Source organism: Vulpes lagopus, chromosome 6 (genome assembly GCF_018345385.1).
Source record: "Vulpes lagopus strain Blue_001 chromosome 6, ASM1834538v1, whole genome shotgun sequence".
In the NCBI taxonomy this organism is placed as follows: domain Eukaryota; kingdom Metazoa; phylum Chordata; class Mammalia; order Carnivora; family Canidae; genus Vulpes; species Vulpes lagopus.
Window position 1 is genome coordinate 29,164,774 of NC_054829.1, and position 8,626 is coordinate 29,173,399.

The window sequence follows — 8,626 nt, forward strand, 5'->3', positions numbered from 1 at the left end:
CTGCACCACCCAGGGATCCCCACTGTAGGGTTATTAATTAGCCTACTTTCAATATTGTTGTGTCTTAGGGAATAGAGAGGCCTGAGGATAGGAAAAAAGATAGGGGTGTGGCTGGTCAGTGGAGCAGTCAGAAAACACAAAACATCATTAGTTAAGTTCCCCATCTTAAATGGTCATGACACCTTAAAACAATTACAACTTTAACATCAGAGATTACTGATCACAGATCATCATAACAAATGTAATAATGAAAAAGTTTAAAATACTACAAGAACTACCAAAATGTGACACAGAAACAGGAAGTGACCAAATGCTGTCAGAAAAATGGTGCCAAAAGGCTGGCTCAGTTCAGGGTTGCCATAAACCAATTTGTTAAAAAAAAAAAAAATGTTATCTGTAAAGTGCAATAAAGTAAAACAAAGAAAATGAACTATGCCTGTATACATCCAAAATCTTGCTTCAAAGGTATGATAATTCTTCTTTTCACAGTACAGTATGAAAATAATTTGATCATCTTGACACTCCTCAGGACCTCACACTGGTCTAGCATATTCATGGAAGCATGCTAACTAAAGCTAGAGAATGGGAAATTCCAAGTATTATGAATGCATGTCAGAGTATGGGAGAAAAGCTCCATAATATTTAGAGGCATGCCATACTTGGGATATTTTTAGGGGTCTGGGAGTACACTAAGACATTCCCTTTGAACTAAAGGACAAATTTAAAAAACTCAAATCTCCTACCACTAATAAAGAAGCAAAGTGCCTGATGGGTAAGTCACTCTGGCCCTGCCCTTTCTCCTTTTCTGCTTCCTTATCTTTTTCTCTCACCTTCTTTTCCTTTTTTCTCTTAGATTTTCAGTATCCATTTGAAAATAAATTTGTGAAATCACCTATAAAAATTTCTAGGTCTTTAAAAATTTATTGAAATGTTCCCGAATATTTCAAATATATATAAAAGTTGAAAGAGAATAATTATGAACTCCTATACTCCCACCAGCAACATTCAGCACACATCAAGATTTTGCCACTCCTTTGTTTATCCCAATTTTGCTATTGTAGTATCTGTAGAACAAGCCCTAGCAGATCCTTATATTGTATGTCAAGTGATAATAAATAATATATTATTTGAAAACAGAATGTAGTAAGTTAATCATGTATATTATAAACCCCAGAGCAACAACTAAACAATTTTTAAAAAGAGGTGTTAGTAGTAAGCCAGTGGGGAACACAAAATAAAATTCAAAGAAATATTCAACCAAAGAAGGCAAAGAAATTGGAAAAAATTGTTATGAAGAACAGATGACACAAACAGAAAACCAATAGCATGACAGTCACATTAGATCCAGCTATAAAAATAATTATAAAAATTTATATAGTCTGAATACACCAATTAAAGGCAGAGATTATCAAACTGGTTTTAAAAATAAGATGTAATCATATGGTGTCTACAAGAAACATTTTTTTAAGCAAGTCATATAGATTAAGATACTAGGATGGCAAATGCTAGCCACATAAACACTAATTGTAAGAAAGCAGAATTGCTAAACTGACATCAGAGAAAGTTGACCAGAAGACAAAAAAAAAATACTGTTACATTTCATAATGATAAAAAAAAGGGTCACTTTATCAAGAAAACTTAACATTCCTAATTGCATAGGCACATGATAATAAAAATACAATAAACATAAAAGACTGGCAGATAAAAGGAAAAATAGGCAAATCCATTATTTGTGGATTATTTCAACACTCCTCTCTCACTAATTGATAGTGATAGAAAATCACTATAGTAGATAGATAGTAGATAGAAAATCAATAAAGATACAGAAGACTTGAATAGCAGTATCAACCAACTTATGTGACATTTATAAAACATTACACCCAAGAGTAGCAGAATTTTTTTTTCTTTTGAGAGAGAGAACATGTGTGCATAAAAGCAGGAGTGGGAAGAGGAAGAGGGAAAGAGAAGCTTAAGCAGGCTCCACATCCAGTGTGGACCCTGAGATCATGACCTGAGTTGAAACCAAGAGTCAGTCACTTAGACATTTAACCAACTGACCCACCCAGGTGCCCCAGAATACACATTCTTTTTTTTTTTTTTTAAGTGTTCTTATTTATTTATTTATTTATTTATTTATTTATTTATTTATTTATTTATGATAGTCACAGAGAGAGAGAGAGAGAGGCAGAGACACAGGCAGAGGGAGAAGCAGGCTCCATGCAGGGAGCCCGACGCGGGACTCAATCCCAGGACTCCAGGATCACGCCCTGGGCCAAAAGCAGGCGCTAAACCGCTGCGCCACCCAGAGATCCCTTTCCAGGTGTTTAATACTTTGGGTTGTTTCATTTATATCTTCATACATTATCTGTAGGGCCACTGGCTCTCATCTTCAGTAAAAGTAGGAAGAGCGCAAGGACCACCCTGAACAACACAGTTGAGGGAAACAAATTATCAAAAGCATTAGACCTCTGCAGTCTTGCCATTCAGATGGTCCTCCTGAGAAATTCCTGCTCAGGGTCCATGAATGGACTTCAGGATGACTTATTTATTTATTTATTTATTTATTTATTTATTTATTTATTATTGGAGTTCAATTTGCCAACATATAGCATAACACCCAGTGCTCATCCCGTCAGGTGGCCCCCTCAGTGCCCGTCACCCAGTTGCCCCCACCCCCACCCATCTCCCTTTCTACCACCCCTTGTTCGTTTCCCAGAGTTAGGAATCTCTCATGTTCTGCTTCCTTTCTGATATTTCCCACTCATTTTTCTTTTATTTTTGAGGTGTCTAACCTCAGAGGAGTCTGTGATTCAACAAATGTGAAGAACCACTGTTGTGTCTTTGTTGACTGGTATGTGGCTAGGGATGATTCCTCAGAGAAAGAAACTTGAGACAAGAATCCTTAGTGCCAACTACAGGAGCCTCCAGGACAAATGAAGGAGCTGAAGAAGAAAGAGGAATTGGAAAAACAGAAATGGATTCAGAGGGAAGTAGTAGGAGGGGTGCACCATTTTCTCTATCTTCATCCTTATTCTAGCAGATATTCCTTCTTTGTATTCTCCATATCCTGACAATCACAGGATTCCAGTTCTCCTTCATATTAAATCTACTGAGTGTTTGCCTTTTATCAGGCTCTGTACCAGGTCCTCTCACAACATTATCTCCTGAAATTCCTGTGTGAAACCTTCAGTGCACAGAGTGGGGTCAGTGCCTCCCTCAGTCATGGTGTGTTCGCACCATCACTTCCTGTCAGGCCCCTTTTCAGTTCATTTTGTTTTCCTTTTTCATCCTTATCTCTATTCTCATTTCCCCTCCTCATTGAAGGCACTTGCTTTTCAAATGCATTTAACAAATGCTCTTCCAGCCTGTGCTCTGTATGTGTATTTAGATACATTCACTCATTCAACAACTCTATGTCCAATTGTGTATGCCTTCTGAATTCTACTGATTGTGCTTAAGGATGGCCCCCAAGTAACACTCCTACCAGTGGTGCATGATTGTTTATATCTTCTTATTGAATTCTCATTTGATCTAGTGAAGGATAGGTAAGGTTCCTAATGGGTGAGGAGACTGAGGCTTAAGAGATTAAGCAAATTACACATTCATATAATCACCAGGAAGGGCCAGAGGGAGAGGATCTGAAGTTTGAAAATGCTCCCCAGGTGTCTTCTGTCCACTGTCTCCCACAACCTGAGAACCGTTGCCTTAGGACATCTTCCCTAGATTATAAGGTCTGATTATGATACTTTCTAAAAAAGTAGGGATTCTCTAACTGGGTGGGGGTGGTTAATATCCTATACTCCAAGGCAGCATGATATTTTTAAAGCAAATGTCCTCAAAGGCAAACAATTATCACTTATTTGCAGCTTTTACCTGCATGAATGATTGGCAGTTAGGGTTTTATCACAGTTGGAGTTTCCTCCACACTTTTCATTTCTATTTCCTTCTGCAAGGAAGGTAATACTGTTTATATATTTACCTGAGCCAGGTTTATAATATTCTATGTATCTCATAGTCAAGTATACAGGGATTCTGGATTATGTACTCTGTTAGGTTTCTTATCTTGGTTTGTATATTTGTTCAGCAAATATTTGATGAGCACCTAACTCATAGTCTGATGGAAGTGATAGGGTGAGTGTGGAATTTCTCAGCTGAAGTAGGAACTGGGCAGAGGATGAGGTTAGAAGAATAAGCACAGAAGAATAAGCACATTTATAGTGTTAAAAGGTTCCCTGAGGTAATAATTGAGCCTCCTTACCTCTGGTGTGCTTGTTGGTAAATCATTATATTGGAACTGGTGAGTAGCAAAAGGGAGCATAGATCAATTTGTAAACAGAAGGGCTGACCCATAACCCAAAGGTTCCATTTGATAATTTATAGAGAAGATCTTTCGATTTTGATTTGATCTTTTCGGTCTTTAAAAGCCTCTGACAGCATTTCCTAAAATTCTCTCAAACCCGAAGCCTGAGTCAGGAGGAGAGTGGGGGCTGCATGACTTTGCTTTTTCTAATCTCCACTACTCATTTCTGGGACATTATTGTGAATTTCTCAACCTTGAGGAGGCAACCATTTATATAGCAGTAGTGCGGTAGGGGGAAAGAGGAACCACACGAGGAGTTTGTTCATTAAGAAATTATATTTAATGTAGTCAGACTATGGTTTGTGGGAGTTAAAAAAGCTCCTTGTGAAAATTTAATAGACAGTTACTAGTGAATGTTTTTTTTTTTTTTTATGATAGTCACGCAGAGAGAGAGAGGGAGGCAGAGACACAGGCAGAGGGAGAAGCAGGCTCCATGCACCGGGAGCCCGATGTGGGATTCGATCCCGGGTCTCCAGGATGGCGCCCTGGGCCAAAGACAGGCGCCAAACCACTGCGCCACCCAGGGATCCCCTAGTGAATGTTTTAATACAAGCTCACAGAGCAGGGCAGGGTCTTCAGTCTCCTGGCAGCTGACATCCCAGATGGTGCTGGGTATGTATAGAGCCCAGTGTGGCCAGTGAGGAGACTGCAGAAGTGAGCTCACCTTCTCTCCTGGAGCCAGAGATGGAGGAGACAGAAGGAATTGCTTTGGTTGTGAGCCACTGAGGTGACTTACTTCTTTTCACCCTTCCCACCACGTTCTCATAACAATGCACATAAAAAGTGTAGTGAATTTTGTTTGGGTGCTTTGGGTGAGATGTATTGAATGTCAGAATTCACAAAACCACCTTCCTGGCTCCTCTCCCTTCTCAGTCTTGAACCCTGGGGTGGTTTCTGCCCCCACATCTCCAGGGTTTCCTTTCCGGGCAGCCTGGTCCTCTCCTTCTTGCAGATGGTTATGAAGGCCCTGCCCCTTTCTTCCTCCTCCTCTCTGTTCACAGCACTCCTGTGGGCCTAGGTGGGTAAAGGGAAGGGGTGGTCTGTATATTTGTGGCCATCAGTACAGCTGAATGGATGAGGCAGAATGAGGAGAAAGGGGGCCAAATTGCCTCCTGATCTTGGCTAACTAACATAGAGGCTAAGGGTTTTAAGGCTGGAGGATCAATATTTATATTTAACCTCAGGTGATATTTAAAAAATGGATCGGTCTGTAATTGCAATGAGGTCCACTAGTCCATGAATTAATGCATCATAATTCATGCTTAAGCACTGCACACACATCCTGTGTGTGAATTATTGCACAATACATTCATGCCCTCTTGTGTCTTACCACCTAATTAGTAGATGAAGATATGTGAGTTATATGAAAACAAATGGGATTTTATTTTGTGGTGTGTAAAAAAGGAGAATGTTGGGAGGTATTTGGTATTTTTTCTGGAGGGGGAAAGCAGGGTTGATCTTTCTATGATGTTCTTTGGTGTAAGTTTCTGTACTATTTGGGCTGTAGCAGGTGATATGTGATTTTTGAGTTTTGGTTGGTGGGTTAAATAATCGGTTCAGTAAATATTTATTGTTTACCATGTCTTAGGCATTATGGAGGGAGAACACATACCAGAAGAAATATGAAGCAGTAGCTTTGAAGCCTAAGCAACCAAGCGATCAAGGCATCCCCAACCCAACCCAACTCAACTTAACTCAGCTCCCTGGACCTGATCTGAGACTTACAGCTCCCTGGACTTGCTACAGCTCTTTGATTCTAGAATTTTCTTCAATTCTAGCTAGAATGCTGCATCAAGCACTTCACAGATTTGGTAAAAACCTGAGACATAGACATCTGCTGGAGCAACCTGTGGCTGAACCTGCCCCTGCCAGAAGCCTGAGCACTCTGGATTTAGTAGCCCTGGGTGTGGGCCACACAGTGGGTGTAGTGTGTATATCTTGGCTGGGGAGGTGGCTAGAGATAAAGCAGAACCATCCATTGTGATTTGCTTGTGGTGGCCAGCCTATCTTCTATGTTGGCTATGCTGTACTTTGCAGAGTTTAGTCCCCAGATTATCAACTCTGGCTCCAAACATCTCCACAGCTTTGTCATCGTAGATAAACTTGGGGCTTTCATCACTGCCTGGATTCTCATCCTCAACAATATTACTGGTGTAGCCATTAGGATCTGGGCTTGGACCTTAGCTCTTGACAACCTTTTTGGAAACAAGATATCTCAGACCTTGCAGGAGACAATTTCACGACATGTTCCCAGGGTCTTTGTAGAAGTTCTAGGCTTCTTTTTTATGTTCCTTGTGTTGTTGCTCATGGGATTGCTGACTCGGAACATTAGGCAGGTTTCCCTGGTTACCAAAGTGGTCACATTGGTGAACCTCTTGGTTCTTGGTTTTGTCATCATCTATGGCTTCCTGAAGGGGGACCTGCACAACTGGAAGCTCACAGAAGACAACTACATAATGGCTTGGACTCAGCCAAAAGGCATAAATCCTCCAGAGCCCAGAGGTCCCAAGCTAGAAGTGGACTCAGTGACACTTCTAGCTTGGGACCTCTGGGCTCTGGAGGATTTATGCCTTTTGGCTTCCAGGGGATACTCCATGGATCAGCTACCTGTATCTATTCTTTTACAGGCTTAAGCATTATTGTTACCAGATTTGAAGTAGCCCAGAATTTCCAGCATTCCTTTCCTATGTTCATTGTGATTTCACTACTCATCTGCATTTTGGTGTACTTTGGTGTCTTTTCAGCACTAGTGCTTATGGTGCCTTATTACCAGCTCCAACCTGGGAGCACCTTGCCTAAGGCATTTCTCCATACTGGCTGGGCCCCTGCCCACTATGCTGTAACTTTTGCATTCTTCTGTAGTATTTCTGTCAGCCTCTTGGATTATATGTTTCCCATACGCCAGCTAATCTCCATGATGGCACATTATGGCCTCTTTTTTCCTGTCCTTGCAAGGATACAAACCAGCATATACACATCCATTGTGGCCACTGTGATCTTTGGGATTATTGCAGGAATCATGGTATTATTCTTTGGATTTGCCAGTCTCTTGGACCTCATGTCAGTTGGGGCCCCGCTAGTTTACTCCCTGCTGGCTTTTAGTGTTCTCATCCTCAGGTATGAGCCTCAGAGGAGGAATGGGGGAAATGAAGCACAGGTGCAGGAGGAAAATGAAGCAGAGATGCAGGAGGAGAATGAGGAAAATGAGGCAGAGGTGGGAGAGGACCAGACCTGCAGCAGAGAAGCTGACTACAGGGACTATTTTTTCCAGGCAGCCCCACCCCCACTCCACTCTCTGGCGGGGTTGTCTATGTTTCTTCTCCTCACTGCTTGCTCTGCTGCTGACTCCTCTCTGCTTGGTGCTAGTGCTGGCCCAGTGGCTAGATCTGTTTTCTGGAGACCCAGTGTGGATCACAGTGGTTGTGCTGCTCCTGGTGCTCATCACTGCGATCACTGGGGTCATCTGGAGACAGCCACAGAACTCCACTCCCCTTCACTTCAAGGTATCTGGTCTGCCTCTCCTTCCACTCCTGAGTATCTTTCTCAGTGTTTATCTTATGGTGCAGATGACAGCTGGCACCTGGGCCCTATTTGGTGTCTGGATGCTGATTGGGTTTGCTATCTACCTGCTTATGTGATCCAGCAGCACCTGGTTCCTTAGCCCCACTTCACTTATGGCCAGAACTGTAGACCTTGAATTCAGTGGTGCCAGTACATATTTGGTTTGACATCATCACACCTGAATGCAGTGTGGACCCCTGCACAATAACAGGGAGTACTTCTGAGGACATGGAAAGCTATGCCTCCCATGAGTTATTTGTAAGGGAACATTAATAGCACTTTGTATTTATTGTGAAGTGAAGAATGTGTCATTGCTCGCTCTCTTTTAAAGTTGTCTAATTTTCAATTGTGTCTTTATGGCACACTAGCTTTAAGAAAGTTTTTAAGTTCTTATTAAAAGAGCTAGATGGGGGTACCTGAGTGGATCAGCTGGTTAAATGTCTGACTTCAGCTCAGGTCATGATCTCAGGGTCCTGGGATCAAGCCCCATATCAAGCACCACACTCATGAGTATTGAGTCTGCTTGTCCTTCTGCTCCTTCCCCTACTGGTGCTCACTCTCTACCTCCTGTCTCTAATAAATAACTAAAATCTTTTTTAAAAAGAGCTATAGCGGTACCTGTGTAGCTCCATCAATTAAGCTTGAGTCATGATCTCAAGTTCCTTAAGATTCTTCCTCCCTCTCCCTCTGTACATCATCCCACTC

The 8,626-nt window shown here is 41.7% G+C and overlaps 1 protein-coding gene across 1 annotated transcript; it reads left to right on the forward strand.

The window, feature by feature from the left end:
* Positions 1 to 6,087: 6,087 nt before the first annotated feature.
* Positions 6,088 to 7,998, forward strand: LOC121492513 (cationic amino acid transporter 3-like). The gene is given in 6 exon segments (XM_041757784.1): positions 6,088 to 6,282; positions 6,285 to 6,347; positions 6,350 to 6,830; positions 6,875 to 7,574; positions 7,616 to 7,678; positions 7,681 to 7,998. Coding segments are annotated over 6 exon segments (1,764 nt in total). The 5' UTR covers positions 6,088 to 6,143.
* The last annotated feature ends 628 nt before the right edge of the window (positions 7,999 to 8,626 follow it).